The 24,322-nt window shown below is 44.3% G+C and overlaps 1 protein-coding gene across 1 annotated transcript in view; it reads left to right on the top strand.

Moving 5' to 3' along the window:
- Positions 1–24,322, top strand: part of LOC126092560 (muscle-specific protein 300 kDa) — a 651,560-nt gene that overhangs the window by 137,855 nt on the left and 489,383 nt on the right. Inside the window, exon 3 of the mRNA XM_049908233.1 lies at positions 21,780–21,875. Coding sequence (XP_049764190.1) covers positions 21,780–21,875 — 96 coding nt within the window. The remainder of the gene's footprint in view (positions 1–21,779; positions 21,876–24,322) is intronic.

Here is a 24,322-nt window from a genome sequence, read left to right as displayed (position 1 = left end):
CCCTGCCACCATGGGAAAATTCCTTGCAGTACAGGGAATCGAACCAGGGTTCTCCACATGGCAGTCAGCCGTACTACGGAGGCGAACAATTTTAGAGTTAGCACAGATAAAATACAGCGAGCGAAAGGTTATTTTCAACTTCTACAGAAACGAGACAGTAGTTATAAGAGTCGACGGACATAAAAGGGGAGCTTGGTTCAAATGGCTCTGAGCACTATGGGACTTAACATCTATGGTCATCAGCCCCCTAGAACTTAGAACTACTTAAACCTAACTAACCTAAGGACATCACACAACACCCAGTCATCACGAAGCAGAGAAAATCCCTGACCGCGCCGGGAATCGAACCCGGGAACATCACGAGGCAGAGAAAATCCCTGACCCCGCCGGGAATCGAACCGGGAACCCGGGCGTGGGAAGTGAGAACGCTACCGCACGACCACGACCTGCGGACTAAAAGGGGGAGCTGTAGTAGAGAAAGGAGTGATGGGAGGCTGAAGCCTATGCCCGATGTTATTCAATTCGCGCAAAGAGCAAATTGTGAAGGAAACCAACGAGTAATCTGAAAAGGGAATTAGAGTTCAAGGAGGAGAAATATGAACTACGAGGTTTGCGGATGGCACTGCAAGTCCATCAGAAATGGCAAAGGACTTGGAAGAGAAGTTGAACGGAATGCGTAGTGTCTTTCAAACAGGTCGTGGGATGAATATCAACAGAAGTAAAAAACAAGTCTAATGGAAAGTAAGTAAATACATCCAGATGCCAGTGAAAAAATTAGGTTCGCAAATGAGACACTGAAAGCAGTAGATGAGTATTGCTATTTTGGCAGAAAAATAATTGATGTATGAACTAGAGAAGATAAAAAATTCAGGCTGACAACAGCAACAAAAAAAAATCCGAAGAAAAGGAATTTGTCAATATCGAATACAAATTTGTTAGGAAGTCTTTTCTAAAGGTATTTGTTTGGAGTGTAACTTGAACGACAAAGAGCTGAACAAGAACAGAAGCTTTTGAAATGTGCCGGCCGCGGTGGTCGAGCGGTTCTAGGCGCTTCAGTCCGGAACTCCGCGACTGCTACGATCGCAGACTCGAATCCTGATGCCGACACGGGAGCTCAGCGTGTTCGGTCAGAGGGCTGCTCACCCTCTGTAATAAAAAACTGAGTAAAGGAATCAACGATCACGTTGAACGGATGTATTGCGACGTCCGCCCAGACCAAACACCAGACGCAACAAACAATACCGAACAAAATGAAGAAAAAAAAATCTTGCCTCGGGCATGGATGTGTGTGATGTCCTTAGGTTGGTTAGGTTTAAGTAGTTCCAAGTTGTAGGGGACCAATGACCTCAGATGGTGAGTCCCATAGTGCTCAGAGCCATTTAAAGCCTCTTTTTTTTCGCTGAAGATAACAGGATATATCGAGTAACAAATGAGGAGGTTCTGAATCTAGTTGGAAAAAAACATTTTGGGACAGTGTGATTATAATAAGGGGTCGAGGAATCAAGGAATCGTCAGGTTGACAACTGAAGAAAAGTGTGTGTGTGTGTGTGTGTGTGTGTGTGTGTGTGTGTGTGTGTGTGTGTATGTGTGGGTGTGTGTATGTGTGTGTGTATGTGTTGGTCTGACGGGGGGGGGGGGGGGAGGAGGTTGTAGATGGAGACGAACGCTTGAATTCTGTAAGCTATTTCAAGCGGGTATAGGTCGCAGTAGTTATGCAGAGATCAAGACGCTTCTGCAGGACAAACAAGTGCGAATACCTGCATAACCATTCTCTGGAATGAAAACCGCAACAACAACAACACTAGTAAGTCTTACATTTTACACCGTGTTAGATGTCTGTCATTATTTTGAAATAGTTCATTTACAATTCATATCATGTATTGACTGTGCTTGTTACATATAGCCTAGGTGGCACCATTTTAAGAGTCCGAAAGCGATCATACGTTAAATTACATATTATGGGTACCAATGAAGTGCAACTGAATAGAAGGAACCTTTTGATCTTTCAAACAGTTTGCAACTGCGATCCCAATAATTTCCACTACCACCTTTGTACCATTAACAATTCTGACGTTGCGGTTAATAATGGAGGCAAGACTACAGAAAAATCAAGACACGTTAATAGGATTTGTCGACCTTTTGCAAGCGTTCGACGGTGTACAGTGGTGCAAGATGTTCAAAATTCTGAGAAAAATGGGGGTAAGCTACAGGGGGAGACAGGTAATACACAATATGTAAAAGAGTCAAGAGGGACGACCAAGAGCGAAGTGTTCGGATTAAAAAGGGTGTAAGACAGGCATGTAGTATTTTGCCCCTACTGTTCACTCAGTACATCGAAGAAGCAATGATGGAAACAGAAAAGTTTAGGAATGATATTAAAATTCAAGGTGAAAGGATATCAATGATACGATATTCTGAGTGAAAGTGAAAAAGAATTACATGATCTGCTGAATGGAATGAAGAGTCTAATGAGCACAGAATATGGACCGAGGGTAAATCGAAGAAAGACGAAAGTAATAAGAAGTAGTAGAAATGACAACAGCGAGAAACTTAACATCAGGACTGATGGTCACAAAGTAGGTGAGAGTAAGGAATTCTGCTACCCAGGTAGCAAAATAATCAATGAGGGACGGAGCAAAATGGTTCAAATGGCTCTGAGCACTATGGGACTTAACAGCTATGGTCATCAGTCCCCTAGAACTTAGAACTACTTAAACCTAACTAACCTAAGGACAGCACACAACACCCAGTCATCACGAGGCAGAGAAAATCCCTGACCCCGCCGGGAATCGAACCCGGGAACCCGGGCGTGGGAAGCGAGAGGGACGGAGCAAGGATGACATCAAAAGTAGACCAGCACTGGAAAAAAAGGGCCTTCCTGGCCAAGAGACGTCTAGACCTTAATGTGAGGAAGAAATTTCTGAGAATGTACGTTTGGAGCACAGCGTTGGTGGTGAAACATGGACTGTGGGAAAGACGGAACAGAAGAGAATCGAAGCATTTGAGATGTGGTGCTGCAGACGAATGTTGAAAATTAGGTGGACATATAAGGTAAGGAATGAGAAGGCTCTGCGCAGAAACGGACAGGAAATGAATATGTGGAAAACATTGACAAGGAGATGGGACAAGATGATAGGACATCTGCTAAGACATGAGGGAATGACTTCCATACTACTAGAGGGATCTGTAGTGGGCAGAAACTGTAGAGGAAGACAGAGATTGGAATACATCCAGCAAATAATTGAGGACGTAGGTTGCAAGTGCTACTCTGAGATGAAGAGGTTGGCACAGGAGAGGAAACCGTGGCGGGCCGTATCAAACCAGTCAGAAGACTGATGACAAAAAAAAAACCGTAGTAATTGAACTAATCAACTGCTAGCTGAATTATGATAGCTTCTCATTAAAATACTTCAATTAACAGAGGGTCACGATGTCGTTTCATACACAGCGCCACACAGCACTGTTCACACTGATAACGTGTCTCCTTGCGAGATGCTTTCTCACTTTCTTTCTTTGATTTTGAAGAACAAACATAACTTATTTTCTTATGTTACTGAGCAACAGTCATACAATAATTGCCGGCCGAAGTGGCCGTGCGGTTAAAGGCGCTGCAGTCTGGAACCGCAAGACCGCTACGGTCGCAGGTTCGAATCCTACCTTGGGCATGGATGTGTGTGATGTCCTTAGGTTAGTTAGGTTTAAGTAGTTCTAAGTTCTAGGGGACTGATGACAACAGAAGTTAAATCCCATAGTGCTCAGAGCCATTTGAACTATTTCAATCACTTGACAATGGCGTAAAAGGCCGAAACCTAGGTCGCAATTAAATAAACAATAATACAGTGAAATGGCGGTGTGTTCATTTAAAAACATAACATTTACAGGAGGCATATTTTTTGCTTGTGGGTGGTAACTGCAGCAGGAAATGTCCCTGTGGCAGTCAGCCTACAGATCCGTTTTGGTTATGTGGAGCTATTGGCAAAATTGGTAACGAAACCAGTTATTGTTATTTTATCTGGTCTGAAATGAACTGTGTAACCAAATTCCTTCGATAATGCTAGTAAGAGGAAATAAAAACAGTTTCCGCATTGTATTGCAATTGCCTTCAAAGACACCGTGTGGTACAAATCATCGTCACTATCTAGAGCATAGACAATTTCTCCAAAATTCAGCAAATTGGCAATTTCTCCATCACATAAACCACGGCGCGTCATTTTTCTTACACATAATTTCAATAGTGTGCTCTATCGGCAGGCGGACACAATGACTCATAACGAACGAATTATCGTGAAAACAAGGCGCACATTCGCGCCACCTATCCGTGCAACTAATAAATAACAGTATAAACATCTTATATCGATAGTCAGATTTGCGAAAACAACGCGCAGCGCCTTTTAATCAACGAAATACGCTGAGAGAGATAATACGGAACCTGGCCGGCTCTGAAACGAGATAGCAGTAACTGATAGCACTAAACCAGGATCCTATACCTCTCACGGTGGGGTATCTGTGTATCCAGCCCAAACTGTAGTGTGTTTGTGGAGGGGGAGGGGGGGGAGAAGGTGTATTAAGATTACAGTATTAAGCCTCGAATAAACAGGGTATCTCTCGATGCTGAGTAGACTTACGGCAATTGATACCGCAGAAAACGACCGCGCTTAGCCACTTTTTATTTTAGGTCTTTACTCACGCCTCTGCTGTTACGTCTGGAGGTCTGCGCGGTTAAGAGAAATGCTATCCGCACCGCAGTCGCAAGTCCCTTGCCACGCAAGTTTATTTCCGTGGACGTTAAAATTCTTCAAATCACTTTTATCTGTTCAGTACGCCAAAAGGCTTGAACTTGGCCTGAATTTTCGTCTATTGATGTTGGACCTCGTAAATTATATTCCACTGACTAATACCATGATCATGTTGCAATAATATGCACCCTCTTATATACTCGATACATTCAACTGCTTACAGTTTTCTGTCGTACTTGCTAAAAATGAACATGTGAATTTTCTATTGAACTTCCTCGCTACGTCGGGCCGACTGATGAAGTCGTCAAATGCTCCATAAAATTACGGGCGTGCAGCCGCATACATTCAGCTTCTTCTTCTAATATTTCGGCTTAATACCGTCCAGCCATCTTCAGAGTGGACCGAGGTGACTAAACACTCTGACACTTGCTCCGTCCTTTTACAATCGAAGACAGAACCACTGCGCATGTGGCCAAAGATACAAAAGGCGCCAGAGACGTTGATAGGCGTCAAAGAGGTGTAACATCTTCGACCATAGATTCTAGTAGACTGGCCTTGCTGTGCAGAAGCTATACGGCTGGTGTGGCTCCAACATAAACCACGTGACTGTTGGCAAAACGTGGCGGGATTTCAAATCAGCGGTCTGCCATCCTATGTTTGTATCGGATTTTCCCCACATTTCTCAATTGACTGCCAAACGCTTCCAACAAAAACTACTTTCTTATTTGTGAAAAATTATGCCAGAACTACATTTGACCTGGATTTGTTCAAAGTACCATTTATAAAATCTAACAAATACATCGAACGCCACTCTGGTGGGCAGTGGGACGAAATTACTATAAACTATCAATTATAGTAAAATGTCGTTAAAATTCTTTTGAACAGTAAGAGTGGGCTCGTGTCAAAACTTTAAACATTGTATTCGCCACGTTTCGAGCTTTAATCACTTATAAAAGAAAATGGGCTATGGGAATTATGTCAATTATAGGTGTCAAAATTGTTTACTTTAGGAGCAGGTCCATTTTAGAGTATCAATTTTAGGTGCACTTCAAAGGTTCAGTTCCCCACTATTTTTACAAAAGTTTAAACTATTAGTTTTAAAAAATGATATTTTAGATGAAAGGTGAGACTTTGCAGTTTCAGAAAATAATTTTGGAGCCTAGGTTTAAAAATGACAGACACTGTAAATACAAATTGTAGATATACATTGTAAATAATAACTAACCTATCAAAACACTTCTCCTCGAAGTGCTTCGAGCAAAGGCGCGTATGTGCAAACGGCTTAGTTTTTCCGTTTCAAGGCCTGTATCCAAAGCTGCCTTCGGTTTTCATCCTTACAGAACCGATGAGTAGGAACGAGAAACAGTTATACTTACTTCTGTAACCGAATCATCACAGATACTTTCCAAAATGTAATATGAGTCTGACTTTACAGGCATCACTTTCAACACTTTAATTTACATGATACTCTATTTCAAGTGTAAAAAACATATAAAAGTCACTTCAGCAGATTTCAATAAACGCATCTGCACTATCTTAGACACACTTACACGTGAAATGTAATGCCATTTCCCCGACAAAACGCTGAGTACAGCCATAAGCGCAACACGAAACAACCATGTTTTGCCAACGTTCACGTGACTTCAGCCCAGAGATGTTGGAGCCACGAAAATGACGTCAGGGCCAGTCTATTATATTTATGGTCGAAGTGTAACATACGCATGGAAATTAAATCTATGGCTGCGCAGTCGTTCCACCCGGTGATATCGATGTCTCACGAAGAGCTGAACCGTCACGACGTCTTCGTGATTTAATTACAGAAATTGCCGGATTCCATGATTTGTCCATGCTGAAGCCGCTATCTCTATTAATTAAATTCGTCGCCAACCGAATTTCAATTGCTTCTTTCACTATTGAGTCCCAGAAAGATGAAGTCGAGGCTAAAATTTTGGCATTATCGTGCACCATAGAGTGCCCAGTGTCAATACAGTGCTCCGCCACAGCAGATTTATTAGGTTGTAAGAGGCGGGTGTACCTGCGGTGCTCTGTGCATCTCTGCTGGACTGTACGCGTCGTCTGTCCGATGTAAGCACGGGCACACTCACAGAGTATCTTATAAACCACAGGCTTCCGAAGCACCAAATCATCTTTAACAGAACTCAGCAATGCAGGGCGAACGGTCGGTAACATAGCGTCCGTGTTGTCCAGAGCTCACCTCACAGTTGATGTTAAGAAACGTCTGAGTAACACTACGATTTGTATGTCACATCTCGTGCAAAATGGTGCTTGCTGTTAACGTATATGTACTTGATGATGACCTGAGAGTCGAAATTGGCCCATAGCACAGCTAAATGGTATAAATATAAGCCAACAACGGCCAGTGTTCCCTTTTACGAAATATTTGGAGGCTATAGACACAGAGACAAAAGAGACTATCAACACTATGAGGAAGTTATGGTTCATATTTCCAAAGATTTGAAATTTTAAACTCGGATAGTACCAGGATTATTGTTTTGGCTGAAGAATTTGCGTTCACCATCAGAAGCTTTTTCTTCTGCAGAGTAAAACAAAGCGATTGCTTTATTGCAGTGAGCCAGACACTTTCCTCCTGTCTACTTACAACACTCATTCTCAGTGGCTTAATACCTAATGCGACGTTGTAGGAGAAACAGTAAATATTTCATGAGACGATAATATGAATTCGATTTTTAAAAAAGTCGTATCTGGTTCCTAGTGATTGTAGAGTTGCAGCTGTCTGAATTCTATGCTTCAGAGAACCTGCACAAAATTGATAGAGAGTACACATACAAGTTATTGTATTAGTTTAGTAATGCAAAACCACACGAATAATACACTCCTGGAAATGGAAAAAAGAACACATTGACACCGGTGTGTCAGACCCACCATACTTGCTCCGGACACTGCGAGAGGGCTGTACAAGCAATGATCACACGCACGGCACAGCGAACACACCAGGAACCGCGGTGTTGGCCGTCGAATGGCGCTAGCTGCGCAGCATTTGTGCACCGCCGCCGTCAGTGTCAGCCAGTTTGCCGTGGCATACGGAGCTCCATCGCAGTCTTTAACACTGGTAGCATGCCGCGACAGCGTGGACGTGAACCGTATGTGCAGTTGACGGACTTTGAGCGAGGGCGTATAGTGGGCATGCGGGAGGCCGGGTGGACGTACCGCCGAATTGCTCAACACGTGGGGCGTGAGGTCTCCACAGTACATCGATGTTGTCGCCAGTGGTCGGCGGAAGGTGCACGTGCCCGTCGACCTGGCACCGGACCGCAGCGACGCACGGATGCACGCCAAGACCGTAGGATCCTACGCAGTGCCGTAGGGGACCGCACCGCCACTTCCCAGCAAATTAGGGTCACTGTTGCTCCTGGGGTATCGGCGAGGACCATTCGCAACCGTCTCCATGAAGCTGGGCTACGGTCCCGCACACCGTTAAGCCGTCTTCCGCTCACGCCCCAACATCGTGCAGCCCGCCTCCAGTGGTGTCGCGACAGGCGTGATTGGAGGGACGAATGGAGACGTGTGGTCTTCAGCGATGAGAGTCGCTTCTGCCTTGGTGCCAATGATGGTCGTATGCGTGTTTGGCGCCGTGTAGGTGATCGCCACAATCAGGACTGCATACGACCGAGGCACACAGGGCCAACACCCGGCATCATGGTTTGGGGAGCGATCTCCTACACTGGCCGTACACCACTGGTGATCGTCTGATCGTCGAGGGGACACTGAATAGTGCACGGTACATCCAAATCGTCATCGAACCCATCGTTCTACCATTCCTAGACCGGCAAGGGAACTTGCTGTTCCAACAGGACAATGCACGTCCGCATGTATCCCGTGCCACCCAACGTGCTCTAGAAGGTGTAAGTCAACTACCCTGGCCAGCAAGATCTCCGGATCTGTCCCCCATTGAGCATGTTTGGGACTGGATGAAGCGTCGTCTCACGCTGTCTGCACGTCCAGCACGAACGCTGGTCCAACTGAGGCGCCAGGTGGAAATGGCATGGCAAGCCGTTCCACAGGACTACATCCAGCATCTCTACGATCGTCTCCATGGGAGAATAGCAGCCTGCATTGCTGCGAAAGATGGATATACACTGTACTAGTGCCGACATTGTGCATGCTCTGTTGCCTGTGTCTATGTGCCTGTGGTTCTGTCAGTGTGATCATGTGATGTATCTGACCCCAGGAATGTGTCAATAAAGTTTCCCCTTCCTGGGACAATGAATTCACGGTGTTCTTATTTCAATTTCCAGGAGTGTATTTAGAATTAAAAATTCTCTACACATTCAGTTCTTTTCGCGGCTTCACGTGTAGCTCTTTTCGGAATGTTTTGTGCGCTTTCAACAATAGAACTGTTTCATGTGAACGGTTTTTTTCATCCCCCTTGTTTATTTGTTCGTTGTGGGCTTCTTTATCCACGCATCTCCAAATACAAAAATACAGTGAAGTGAGATCCATTGATTTCGCGGTCTATGTATGCGATTAGTTCGGTCGATTCATTTCCTATGGAAGCTTATACGATGTTTAATTTGTCAGATATACTGTACAAGCGTAAGAAAACAAGGTTATAATGTTCCTTATACACTCCTGGAAATGGAAAAAAGAACACATTGACACCGGTGTGTCAGACCCACCATACTTGCTCCGGACACTGCGAGAGGGCTGTACAAGCAATGATCACACGCACGGCACAGCGGACACACCAGGAACCGCGGTGTTGGCCGTCGAATGGCGCTAGCTGCGCAGCATTTGTGCACCGCCGCCGTCAGTGTCAGCCAGTTTGCCGTGGCGTACGGAGCTCCATCGCAGTCTTTAACACTGGTAGCATGCCGCGACAGCGTGGACGTGAACCGTATGTGCAGTTGACGGACTTCGAGCGAGGGCGTATAGTGGGCATGCGGGAGGCCGGGTGGACGTACCGCCGAATTGCTCAACACGTGGGGCGTGAGGTCTCCACAGTACATCGATGTTGTCGCCAGTGGTCGGCGGAAGGTGCACGTGCCCGTCGACCTGGGACCGGACCGCAGCGACGCACGGATGCACGCCAAGACCGTAGGATCCTACGCAGTGCCGTAGGGGACCGCACCGCCATTTCCCAGCAAATTAGGGACACTGTTGCTCCTGGGGTATCGGCGAGGACCATTCGCAACCGTCTCCATGAAGCTGGGCTACGGTCCCGCACACCGTTAGGCCGTCTTCCGCTCACGCCCCAACATCGTGCAGCCCGCCTCCAGTGGTGTCGCGACAGGCGTGAATGGAGGGACGAATGGAGACGTGTCGTCTTCAGCGATGAGAGTCGCTTCTGCCTTGGTGCCAATGATGGTCGTATGCGTGTTTGGCGCCGTGCAGGTGAGCGCCACAATCAGGACTGCATACGACCGAGGCACACAGGGCCAACACCCGGCATCATGGTGTGGGGAGCGATCTCCTACACTGGCCGTACACCACTGGTGATCGTCGAGGGGACACTGAATAGTGCACGGTACATCCAAACCGTCATCGAACCCATCGTTCTACTATTCCTAGACCGGCAAGGGAACTTGCTGTTCCAACAGGACAATGTACGTCCGCATGTATCCCGTGCCACCCAACGTGCTCTAGAAGGTGTAAGTCAACTACCCTGGCCAGCAAGATCTCCGGATCTGTCCCCCATTGAGCATGTTTGGGACTGGATGAAGCGTCGTCTCACGCGGTCTGCACGTCCAGCACGAACGCTGGTCCAACTGAGGCGCCAGGTGGAAATGGCATGGCAAGCCGTTCCACAGGACTACATCCAGCATCTCTACGATCGTCTCCATGGGAGAATAGCAGCCTGCATTGCTGCGAAAGGTGGATATACACTGTACTAGTGCCGACATTGTGCATGCTCTGTTGCCTGTGTCTATGTGCCTGTGGTTCTGTCAGTGTGATCATGTGATGTATCTGACCCCAGTAGTGTATCAATAAAGTTTCCCCTTCCTGGGACAATGAATTCACGGTGTTCTTATTTCAATTTCCAGGAGTGTACTTCTTATGACAAAATAATCAAGAAGAAAATGGAATAATCGTTTTCCGATACGTCTTTGTATTTGCAGCGAAATATCAAGCTGGTCAGTGTAAAACCATAAAAGCACGCAGCCTTTTCGTGATGGAGAGTATGGATATTTTTTACTTTCTATTCCATTATTTTTCTAATTAGAGAGACTTCGAAGGTTCTGTGACAAGCTAGGCTGCGACTTCCTGGACTTGGACAACAGGTTGAGAACTGTAGGGTCCCACTAAATGGGTCAGATATTCACTAGACATCAGAGGTTGCTACCCAATGAGCTGAAAGAGTGTGGGGTGGCACCAAGCGTTTCTTATATTAGGCAACTCCCTATGCAGTCCAGATAAGGATAGCTGCAGGGGAACTGGAGTGTAAACATAAGATCCAAAGAAATGCCCTCTACAGACGAGTGTATTAAAATCCAAGTGATTAACTGCCGATGCATTCACAACAGAGTGCCAGAATATGATGCGCTGCTAAAAACCTTTGAAGCTCACACTACACTAGTTAGCGAGAGCTGGTTAAAACTTTGAATTGAGAGCAGTGAGATATTTCGGAAAAATTTATACATTGAAAGAAGAGGTTAATTGTAGATGTGACAACGGCCTTGCCGCAGTGGATACACCGTTTTCCGTCAGATCACCGAAGTTAAGCGCTGTTGGGCTTGGCCGGCACTGGGATGGGTGACCGTCCTGGCCATCGTGCGTTGTTCCCATTTTTCGCGGAGAACTCAGCCTCGTGATGCCAATTGAGGAACTACTCGACCGAATAGTAGCGGTTCCGGTCACAGAAAACCATCTTAACGACCGGGAGAGCAGTGTGCTGACCCCACGCCCCTCCCATCCGCATTTTCAACTGAGGATGATACGCCGGTCGGATGGTCCCGATGGACCACTTGTGGCATGACGACAGAGTGCTAAGAATGGTAAATGTAGGTGGTGAATTTGTCGCGGTAAACGAGAAACTCAAATCCACCAAGATACAAATTGAAGTTGCATGTGAGATTGTTTGGATGGCAGGACTCTGTATCAAGTGTGGGCATAAACTGATAACTGGATCCTTGTATCGACCATCACACTTACCCAGACACGTAACTGAAAACTTTTGACGAAATCATTGTTCAGAACTTTAAGTTCCCCAGTCATATTGTGGTCACTGAGGAAGACTTTAATCATCCAACAGTCAACTGGGATATCTGCCCTTTTGTGAGTGGTGGATGTAACAAGATACAGTGCGAAACATTACTAAATGACACTGTACCACACAAGCGGCTTGTAGTGAAACTGCGTGCTTATGGAATATCGTCTTAATTATGTGACTGAATTCGTGATTTCCTGTCAGAGAGGTCACAGTTCGTAGTACGAGGGCAGTTCAATAAGTAATGCAACACTTTTTTTTTCTCGGCCAATTTTGGTTGAAAAAACCGGAAATTTCTTGTGGAATATTTTCAAACATTCCCGCTTCGTCTCGTATAGTTTCATTGACTTCCGACAGGTGGCAGCGCTGTACGGAGCTGTTAAAATGGCGTCTGTAACGGATGTGCGTTGCAAACAACGGGCAGTGATCGAGTTTCTTTTGGCGGAAAACCAGGGCATCTCAGATATTCATAGGCGCTTGCAGAATGTCTACGGTGATCTGGCAGTGGACAAAAGCACGGTGAGTCGTTGGGCAAAGTGTGTGTCATCATCGTCGCAAGGTCAAGCAAGACTGTCTGATCTTCCGCGTGCGGGCCGGCCGTGCACAGCTGTGACTCCTGCAATGGCGGAGCGTGCGAACACACTCGTTCGAGATGATCGACGGATCACCATCAAACAACTCAGTGCTCAACTTGACATCTCTGTTGGTAGTGCTGTCACAATTGTTCACCAGTTGGGATATTCAAAGGTTTGTTACCGCTGGGTCCCTCGTTGTCTAACCGAACACCATAAAGAGCAAAGGAGAACCATCTGTGCGGAATTGCTTGCTCGTCATGTGGCTGAGGGTGACAATTTCTTGTCAAAGATTGTTACAGGCGATGAAACATGGGTTCATCACTTCGAACCTGAAACAAAACGGCAATCAATGGAGTGGCGCCACACCCACTCCCCTACCAAGAAAAAGTTTAAAGCCATACCCTCAGCTGGTAAAGTCACGGTTACAGTCTTCTGGGACGCTGAAGGGGTTATTCTGTTCGATGTCCTTCCCCATGGTCAAACGATCAACTCTGAAGTGTATTGTGCTACTCTTCAGAAATTGAAGAAACGACTTCAGCGTGTTCGTAGGCACAAAAATCTGAACGAACTTCTCCTTCTTCATGACAACGCAAGACCTCACACAAGTCTTCGCACCCGAGAGGAGCTCAAAAAACTTCAGTGGACGGTTCTTCCTCATGCGGCCTGCAGCCCCGATCTCGCACCGTCGGATTTCCATATGTTTGGCCCAATGAAGGACGCAATCCGTGGGAGGCACTACGCGGATGATGAAGAAGTTATTGATGCAGTACGACGTTGGCTCCGACATCGACCAGTGGAATGGTACCGTGCAGGCATACAGGCGCTCATTTCAAGGTGGCGTAAGGCCGTAGCATTGAATGGAGATTACGTTGAAAAATATTGTTGTGTAGCTAAAAGATTGGGGAATAACCTGGTGTATTTCAATGCTGAATAAAACAACCCCTGTTTCAGAAAAAAATGTGTTGCATTACTTATTGAACTGCCCTCGTAATTGACGGAAAGTCGTCGAGTAAAACAGAAGTGATTTCTGGCGTTCCCCAAGGTAGTGATATAGGCCCTTTGCTGTTCCTTACCTTTATAAACGATTTGGTAGACAATCTCAGCAGCCTTCTTAGGTTGCTTGCAGATGGCGCAGTCGTTTATCGACTAATAAAGCTATCAGAAGATCAAAAAAAATTGCAAAACGATTTAGAAAAGATATCTGTATGGTGCGAAAATTGGCAGTTGACTCTAAATAACGAAAAGTGTGAGGTCATCCACATGAGTGCTAAAAGAATCCGTTTAACTTCGGTTACACGATAAATCAGTAAAATCTAAAAGACGTAAATTCAGCTAAATACCTAGGAATTACAGTTGCGAACAACTTAAATTGGAAGGAACTGATAGAAAATGTTGTGGAGAAGACTAACCAGAGACTGCGTTTTATTGGCAGGACACTTAGAAAATGTAACAGATCTACTAAGGACACTGCCTACACTACGCTTGTCCGTCCTCTTTTAGAATACTGCTGCGTGTTGTGGGATCCTTACCAGATAGGATTGACGGAGTACATCTAAAAAGTTCAAAGAATGGCAGCACGTTTTGTATTATCGCGAAATTGGGGAGAGAGTGCCACTGAAATGATACAGAATTTGCGGTGGACATAATTAAAACAAAGGCGTTTTTCGTTGCGGCGGAATCTTCTCACGGAATTCCAGTCACCAACTTTCTCCTCCGAATGCGAAAATATTTTGTTGACAGCGGCCTACATAGGAAGAAACGACCACCACGATAAAATAAGGGAAATCAGAGCTCGTAGGGAAAGATATAGCTGTTCGTTTTTTCCGCGCGCTACACGAGATTGGAATAATAGAGAATTGTGAAGACGCTTCGATGAACACTCTGCCAGGCACTTAAATTTGATATGCAGAGTATCCATGTAGATGTAGATGTAAATGTATTCTCTGAGAACACCTAGAAGACTGTCCGGAAACCCACCCATGACGGAAATACACTCCTGGAAATTGAAATAAGAACACCGTGAATTCATTGTCCCAGGAAGGGGAAACTTTATTGACACATTCCTGGGGTCAGATACATCACATGATCACACTGACAGAACCACAGGCACATAGACACAGGCAACAGAGCATGCACAATGTCGGCACTAGTACAGTGTATATCCACCTTTCGCAGCAATTCAGGCTGCTATTCTCCCATGGAGACGATCGTAGAGATGCTGGATGTAGTCCTGTGGAACGGCTTGCCATGCCATTTCCACCTGGCGCCTCAGTTGGACCAGCGTTCGTGCTGGACGTGCAGACCGCGTGAGACGACGCTTCATCCAGTCCCAAACATGCTCAATGGGGGACAGATCCGGAGATCTTGCTGGCCAGGGTAGTTGACTTACACCTTCTAGAGCACGTAGGGGGGCACGGGATACATGCGGACGTGCATTGTCCTGTTGGAACAGCAAGTTCCCTTGCCGGTCTAGGAATGGTAGAACGATGCGTTCGTTGACGGTTTGGATGTACCGTGCACTATTCAGTGTCCCCTCGACGATCACCAGTGGTGTACGGCCAGTGTAGGAGATCGCTCCCCACACCATGATGCCGGGTGTTGGCCCTGTGTGCCTCGGTCGTATGCAGTCCTGATTGTGGCGCTCACCTGCACGGCGCCAAACACGCATACGACCATCATTGGCACCAAGGCAGAAGCGACTCTCATCGCTGAAGACGACACGTCTCCATTCGCCCCTCCATTCACGCCTGTCGCGACACCACTGGAGGCGGGCTGCACGATGTTGGGGCGTGAGCGGAAGACGGCCTAACGGTGTGCGGGACCGTAGCCCAGCTTCATGGAGACGGTTGCGAATGGTCCTCGCCGATACCCCAGGAGCAACAGTGTCCCTAATTTGCTGGGAAGTGGCGGTGCGGTCCCCTACGGCACTGCGTAGGATCCTACGGTCTTGGCGTGCATCCGTGCGTCGCTGCGGTCCGGTCCCAGGTCGACGGGCACGTGCACCTTCCGTCGACCACTGGCGACAACATCGATGTACTGTGGAGACCTCACGCCCCACGTGTTGAGCAATTCGGCGGTACGTCCACCCGGCCTCCCGCATGCCCACTATACGCCCTCGCTCAAAGTCCGTCAACTGCACATACGGTTCACGTCCACGCTGTCGCGGCATGCTACCAGTGTTAAAGACTGCGATGGAGCTCCGTATGCCACGGCAAACTGGCTGACACTGACGGCGGCGGTGCACAAATGCTGCGCAGCTAGCGCCATTCGACGGCCAACACCGCGGTTCCTGGTGTGTCCGCTGTGCCGTGCGTGTGATCATTGCTTGTACAGCCCTCTCGCAGTGTCCAGAGCAAGTATGGTGGGTCTGACACACCAGTGTCAATGTGTTGTTTTTTCCATTTCCAGGAGTGTATATTGAACATAATAACAACAAATAGCCCCTATGTCTTTGTTTAACCTAATAACAACATAGACCTGATCTCATTGAGGATATACACGTAGAAACTATTATCAGTGACCATGAGAACTTGCAGCAACAGTGACTACCAAAGACAAATGTCAACTAAAAGAAGTCGAAGGATTTATATTTTCAGAAAACTAGATAAAGAGTCAGTAGTGTATCTCAAAAAGGAAGTCGAAACATTTAGCTGTGGAGGGGAGCATGTAGAACAACTGTGGCTCAGGTTCTACCTAGTAGAACAATCCAAGATGAGAGGGACCCTCCATGGTTTACAGTCTTCGTAAAAAAAAATAATATAAATATAAATCTAAAGAAACAGAGACCTCCATAATAACTATGAAACAAACAATATAGCTAGAGATAGGGAGATGCTGAATGAAACGTTTTTGGCTCACAAGAGGGCAATGCGTATGGCCTTCAACAGCTACCGTAGCAAAGTATTATCAACCGATCTCTCACAAAACCCAAAGAAACTCTGGTCAGATGTAAAGGCTGTAAATGGTACCAAAGTTAGTGTCCAGATATCGTCCAATACCCTTGACGTTCATTTGTTACAGTACCTTACAACATACTCTGAGCTCAAACATAATGAGATGTCTCGAACAGAACGACCTACTCCATGACAATCAGCATGGATTTCAAAAATGTAGGTCATGTGAAACCCAACTCGCATTTTTCTCACATTACAACCTGAAAGCCATCTATCGAAATAGTCAGATAGATGCCATACTTCTCGATTTCAGAAATGTATTTGATTAAGTACTAAATCTACGCTTATTATCAAAAGTATGTCCTTATGGAATATCACGCGAAATATGTGACTGCACTGTGATGTTTTTGGTAGGGCCGACGTAGTATGTTATTTTGGATGCAGAGTCATAGACTTCGGGTGTGCCACAGGGTACTGTGTTGGGACCCGTGCTGTTTATGTTGTATATTAATGACCTTTCAGATAATATTAATAGTAATATCAGACTTTTCGTTGATGATACATTCATCTACAATTTCTGTCTGAAAAAAGCTGCACAAATATTCAGACTTTGATAAGATTTCAAAGTGGTGCGAAGTTTGGCTACTTGCTTTAAATGATGAAAAATGAAAAACTTTGCCTTTCACGACATGAAAAATTATAGTATCTTTTGACTGCGGTATCAACGAGTAACATCTGGAAAATTCCAGCTCATACAAATAGCTGGGTGTAACATTTTGCTCAAGAGTGTGGGACCCATAGCAAATAGGAATGACAGGAGGACATTGAACGTACACAGAGAAGGGCAGTACGAATGGTCACAGTTTGTTTGATTTGAGCGAGAGTGGTACGAAGACGGCGAAGAAAGTGAAGTGGCAGACACTTGAAGATACACGCAAACTGTCGAGAAAGCCTACTTACAAAGCTTAAATAGCTGGCTTTAAATTATGACTCTAGGAATACTCTACAACCTGCTAAGTATCGCTTCCGTAGGGACCGCGAGGAGAAAATCAGGATTACAGTGTGCTAAGTGGCATTTGAGCAGTCATTCTTCCGCGCTCCTTGCGTGAATAGATTGGAAAGAAGCTCTAGTAACTGGTACAGAGGGAAGTACCCTCTACCATGTACTTCACAATGGCTTTGCAGAGTATGGATGTAGATGTAGAACTCAAAACTTAATTTTTTGTTCTTACACTTCTGGCCACTTAAATTGCAACACGACGAACACGTCAAAAACGTGCAAAAGACGTCAAATTGGCATGAAATGTAGTGCTTGTATTCGCAAATGATTCACATTTAAGCTCAACCGCTTAAAGTAGTCAGGACCAACGCCATCTACATTCTCTATATAAGGAAAGACTGCGTAGTGGGATTCTCATTCATTTGAATTTTTGTTGTTATGCCTCGTACAAGAGATACACGTCTATCAGAGCTAGTCGGAAGTCGATAGCGGCATTATTGTTGCTTATCGAGATTCCAGTTTATCGTTTCGTGACATTGCGTTGGTTAGGATTGCACGGCTGTTTTGCGAATATGGATTCAGTGGGTTCAATTGGGCCATCTGAACTCAATGGCCCCTCGTGAATAGCACCCGAGAGGACAGACATACTGTTGACTTTGCTTGTAATTGTTTGTAACATGTAAAGTATGTCTGTTAAGATCTTTGCATGCACAAAGCATTGCTCGTTTCACTCGCAGCAATTTAAACTGTCCTCTTAGGCTCCTGCCTAGCCACGCACACGGAAATCGCAACATACTTGGAAATAAACAGCCAAAATGTTTTTCGAAAGAAATTTCCGCCGATTTGTTCATTTATTTTACACAGTTATGATTTCGGCTTTATTATAGCCATTCTCAAGTGCTTGTTTGAATTTTAAAATATGTCTGACCTGTTTGTGACTTTTTATCGCCGAAGAAACTTAATTCTGGTCTTATGGGCCAGTTGTCATATTATTGGATAGAGTACATATCAAAGATACATAATATGGATGACATAGTGGACAGCGAAAAACCATTAATACAAAGCATGGCGTATTTGAGAGGTAATATATTCCTATGATTTGCGTTCGTCGCTTCTGTTCATTAACTGAGTTGGTCAGTTAATATGCATAACTGACGAACGATAACGTGTTGCAGACACTTAACAAAGCTGAAATCATGACTGTGTAAAATAAATGAACAATTAACGATCAAACAGCAGAAATTTCTTTCAAGAAATTCTATATGACTGTGGTCCCCCACGAAGGAAAGATCATCAAAAGTCAAATATTTATTCCATCCTTCGTTTTGTAATCAAATAGAAGTCACAAAATCGAAGAAACTCTTTCCTCAGAGAACGGGGATTTATTCGTAAATAACGGTGAATATTGCAGAACATACTTATATTACATTCACAAGAAAGTTCCAGAATGTGTTAAAAATGTTAAAATGAAAACGTATTGGCATATAGCGGCATGCGAATCTACTTCCTTCAACTCTATAATCCACGCCCTTGTCCACTACACTGCGCCCAAGACATGGCATTTTCGTGGGCTCATATGGATGGAGCGCCACTAAATCACATGTAATTATAAGAGTGATGTATTTGTGATAAATCTTCAATACCCCATTGCCCTGAAACGGCATACTGCAAGTTATAATCTAAAACAGCTAAGTATGCCAAAGTCAATATGGCGTCTGCCGCATCGAGTGGCACGTCATTTTGACATCACTTCCGAGTGAGTAGTAGTCTCTGGCCCTAAATGGAAGTGGAATAATTCAGCCCTTAACATATTCCTCACGTACCTAGAGTCACAAAATGGGCTTGTTTGCCACACGGACAATGCGAATTGCTACATCTGAAGCACCTGAGCACGCACCACACATTGTTGCATCTTTCCTTGACGCGGCAGCAGGTAGAAACGATAATTTTGGTGAACGTTTGTCGTGGAGAAACAGTGGTCTGGCTAAAAGTATTTTACAAATGGACAGAAAGAGTCTCGACCTCAAAAACATTTATTTCGATTGCAACCGGTTTCGGTCAGTGTTTGACCATCCTCAGACCCTCATATCATGATGGTAGGCGGTGGCGGTGAATGGAGCGAGTGTTGTTAAGTCCACGAACGTCAACTACAGTTGAAGCACTGCTTCCTAAGGAAGTATGTTGATTATATCATTGCTCGTACTCAGTGAACCGTAGGACTCACTCGTGGGGTTACAATCATTCGTCTTGACTTTGTGTACACTGCAGCACACAAAAAAGGGAAACATTCTCAAGGCAACGTATCTACCGCTTTACCATAAAATTCATTTTCCAGGTGAGTTGTGGTTAGCGCGATGTGCCTGAAACATTTAAATGTCGAAATCTGTTTTCTTAAGATAGTACTAGGTGTCCTATCAGTATTTGTTTACCTGATGTTCTACATATATACATAGCACATGCCTCCGATTGAGAATGTCTTGTTGTGTCTAAATACAGACTTCCGAGAGACTGTGTTTAACTCTTGGCTGCACTCCCGACTTTCCAAGTAATTAGTCAAGTCACCAACAGTGGCCTAACTCACGCTTAACAGCAATGCCAACGTTTACTGAGAAAATTACTGGGGGTGACGGCAGAACGGTAAAAAAAGTCTATTAACTGCAAATTAGAAAGCGTATGAAAAAGTGCTTTCGTTAAATTTTGTTTGAGCTGTAATTTCTGGGTACATTCCCTGTGCATTAGTTCAGCGAACAGCGGTACCTCCTCCAATGAAACCATTAACAATGAACGAGGCCAAATATCAAAGAACACCCCTCACACAAAGTTTGGCGCTTAAGGTGAGACTCAAGGAAGTTAATATTTAGAAATGACGGAAGCTTATAATATTCAGTTAACATTCGAACAAGAAAAGCCCACGCACTTCGCAGTCTTTTTTTTTTTTTATCAAACCAAGAAATAATACAAACCAATGAGAAGGCTGACACTGCTTATTTCCCAAAATCTTTTTTCCGGTTTGGTACCAGCCACAAGTAAATGTCTAAGGGATCCGCATTTTGTATGTTATACACGCACATATGATTAATTAAAGTTCCATTACTTTCTTCATTTAAGATATACAGTGCAACAAACAGCGTGAACTGAATACTCGGCAAATACGGAAACAGTTATCTATTTATAACTACTTCAATGTTGTTGTTGTTGTTGTTGTGGTCTTCAGTCCAGAGACTGGTTTGATGCAGCTCTCCATGCTACTCTATTCTGTGCAAGCTTCTTCATCTCCCAGTACCTACTGCAACCTATATCCTTCTTAATCTGCTTGGTGTATTCATCTCTTGGTCTCCCTCTACGATTTTTACCCTCCACCCTACCCTCCAATACTAAATTGGTGATCGCTTGATGCCTCAGAACATGTCCTACCAACCGATCCCTTCTTCTAGTCAAGTTGTGCCACAAATTTCTCTTCTCTCCGATCCTGTTCAATACCTCATTAGTTATATGATCTACCTACCTAATATTCAGCATTCTTCTGTAGCACCACATTTCGAAAGCTTCTATTCTCTTCTTGTCTAAACTATTTATCGTCCATGTTTCACTTCCATACATGGCTACACTCCATACAAATACTTTCAGAAATGACTTCCTGACACTTAAATCTATACTCGATGTTAACAAATTTCTCTTCTTCAGAAATGCTTTCCTTGCCATTGCCAGTCTACAATTATATCCTCTCTACTTCGACCATCATCAGTTGTTTTGCTCTCCAAATAGCAAAACTCCTTTACTGCTTTAATTGTCTCATTTCCTAATCTGATTCCCTCAGCATCACCCGACTTAATTCGACTACATTCCATTATCCTCGTTTTGCTTTTGTTGATGTTCATCTTATATCCTCCTTTCAAGACACTGTCCATTCCGTTCAGCTGCTCTTCCATGTCCTTTGCTGTCTCTGACAGAATTACAATGTTATCGGCGAACCTCAAACTTTTTATTTCTTCTCCATGGATTTTAATACCTACCCCGATTTTTTCTTTTGTTTCCTTTACTGCTTGCTCAATATACAGATTGAATAACGTCGGGGAGAGGCTACAACCCCGTCTCACTCCCTTCCCAACCACTGCTTCCCTTTCATGTCCCTCTGCCATCTGGTTTCTGTTAAAATTGTAAATAGCCATTCGCTCCCTGTATTTTACCCCTGCCACCTTCAGAATTTGAAAGAGTATTTCTTCAACATTGTCAAAAGCTTTCTCTAAGTTTACAAATGCTACAAACGTAAGTTTGCCTTTCCTTAATCTAGCTTCTAAGATAAGTCGTAGCGTCAGTATTGCCTCACGTGTTCCTATATTTTGTAATAACGACAGTATTCTTGTACTCATGCAATTATGTATTTTGCAGCGAGTTCCACCGCTAAGGATAAACGACTTGATCGAGGACCTGAAGGATGGAACGAAACTTCTTGCGCTGCTGGAAGTCCTGTCTGGAGAGAAGCTGGTGAGTTAATTCCCTATTCATTATGTCAAAGGAGCTTGTGTGGATATGGTGTTCTGAGTATATTAGACAGGGGAAGGTAGTTAGTTACACCAGGGCCGGTTTACAATCACGTAAGTCTTGTGTGTTACTGTTGGCAATGGGAAACATTGTAACCTCCCACTCACTTATCGACCTTAATGACAGTGAAAAATTAAACCGCGTGTCCCTAATGGAAATTTGGGAAAAGCAATCGTCACCGAAGTTAATCTGTCGGTAAAGAGGGAGGAAAGGGTTACATCTAAATGAAAGGAAAAATGCAAATGAAATTGGTGGAAATTAATTTTGAGAAAAGGGTAAAATTAATAAAGAAAGTAAATGTGCGGCCATCACGTTAACAATTAATTGGCGTTAATTAGATATTTGAGACTTGGGGAAAATTACGATCGCCAATCCTATGGACAACTACTATAATTACTGAAAAAGAAAGGTTATTGCACATATAATTAGCACTAAAAGCGTGGCAACTGAAGGTTGACACGTGTTGTGTGAAAACTGAAAGTTTGTCAGAAGTAATAAATTTCGCTACACTCTGACTTAATTTAGCAAAAGAATTAATAAAACCGGAAAATTGAAAGTTAATTTAGTGACTGAAATAAATAGTGAGATTTTTTTCTGAAGCACTACGAAATTCAATAAAATAAGGTTAGTCTTGGGCTACCTCAACAATCATTTCAAAAGCTACTTGAATCTACGCAATTTAGAAATAAGAAATTTAACTTTTAACTTGAATTAAATGATTCTGAACAATTAACTATAGTAAAATTTAGTACGTACCAAGCTGAGCTGCAGTCACAGGTAAGCTAAAATATGGTAACAAAACTCGCACTCTTAATTTGTGCTTGTGTAATCTAAATATTATAGCCAGCTATGAATACTTTAACTGAATTTTGAAATTAAAGCAGCGAAATGGAATGATATTATTTTAATGCTGGCGTTTGAATTTCAACGACACTCGGGTTCTTCCGGAAAATGAAGGGACCCTGCTTGGTAATACAATTGGGACAATGAGCAACAAAGGTTCATGCTAAGTTGCTGTAATTTTGTGAATGGAACAATATTAAAAGCTGAGGTCTGCCATACAGTTCTAAAACTTTACGTGCTTCCGGTCTTCCTTGTTGGTCGATTGAAGGTTTGCAGTCGGTCGAGCAGGTGACGACAGTCACTCATTGTCGGCCGTCGCTGCTGCAGAAGCTGGATGTTGGCGCGCCTTCTTCTCGACATGGTCACCAGGCGAAACGGGCTCTAGATGTGCGCCAGCTAATGCTTCCCGTCCGCGACACCGTGTCAGAAACTACCATAGCAATTCGAGCGCAATTACGTGCTGCCAAACCCCGAAAGCGCGGCAACTCGCGGGAGCGTCACACAACACACCTGCTCCACTGCACTTCCCCAGCCAGACTCCCCCCTGCTCTGCCCGCGCTCCACGCGGCAGAGTTAACACTACCAAAGATCCTAAACACTTTACTTCTCCACACGACCTATCGATATAATCGTTCGATAGCATAGTTTTCCCTAGGCAAGACCCAGCGTAAAAATACAAATAATATTTACAAAACAAACCAATTATACATCGACATAAATGGATAAATATATATATATATATATATATATATATATATATATATATATATATATATATACAAATAGTAAAACAATTACAATATATAAAGACACAGAAATGTTATATCTTCAGGTATAAAAATAAGGAAAAAATTTATAGTAAAATAGATGGAAATAGGAGGATATGCATTTCCGGCGTTACAACATGATTTATTTATTTTGCATTTGTGTGTATGTAAATAAACAAAAGCAATAAAAATAGCACTGATAAACTGCAGGGACCTAATTAAAAGATATGTACTCATATGTCCGCACTTACTTTACGCGACCAGGCCCAGAGGAGAGCGCACAGCTGGAAGGTTCCTCTTCCATTGGAATCTACACTCCTGGAAATTGAAATAAGAACACCGTGAATTCATTGTCCCAGGAAGGGGAAACTTTATTGACACATTCCTGGGGTCAGATACATCACATGATCACACTGACAGAACCACAGGCACATAGACGCAGGCAACAGACCATGCACAATGTCAGCACTAGTACAGTGTATATCCACCTTTCGCAGCAATGCAGGCTGCTATTCTCCCATGGAGAAGGTCGTAGAGATGCTGGATGTAGTCCTGTGGAACGGCTTGCCATGCCATTTCCACCTGGCGCCTCAGTTGGACCAGCGTTCGTGCTGGACGTGCAGACCGCGTGAGACGACGCTTCATCCAGTCCCAAACATGCTCAATGGGGGACAGATCCGGAGATCTTGCTGGCCAGGGTAGTTGACTTACACCTTCTAGAGCACGTTGGGTGGCACGGGATACATGCGGACGTGCATTGTCCTGTTGGAACAGCAAGTT

The sequence above is a fragment of the Schistocerca cancellata genome, chromosome 7 (assembly GCF_023864275.1).
Source record: "Schistocerca cancellata isolate TAMUIC-IGC-003103 chromosome 7, iqSchCanc2.1, whole genome shotgun sequence".
In the NCBI taxonomy this organism is placed as follows: domain Eukaryota; kingdom Metazoa; phylum Arthropoda; class Insecta; order Orthoptera; family Acrididae; genus Schistocerca; species Schistocerca cancellata.
Note: the sequence above shows the minus strand (reverse complement) of the source record. Positions and strands in the feature narration are given on the sequence as shown.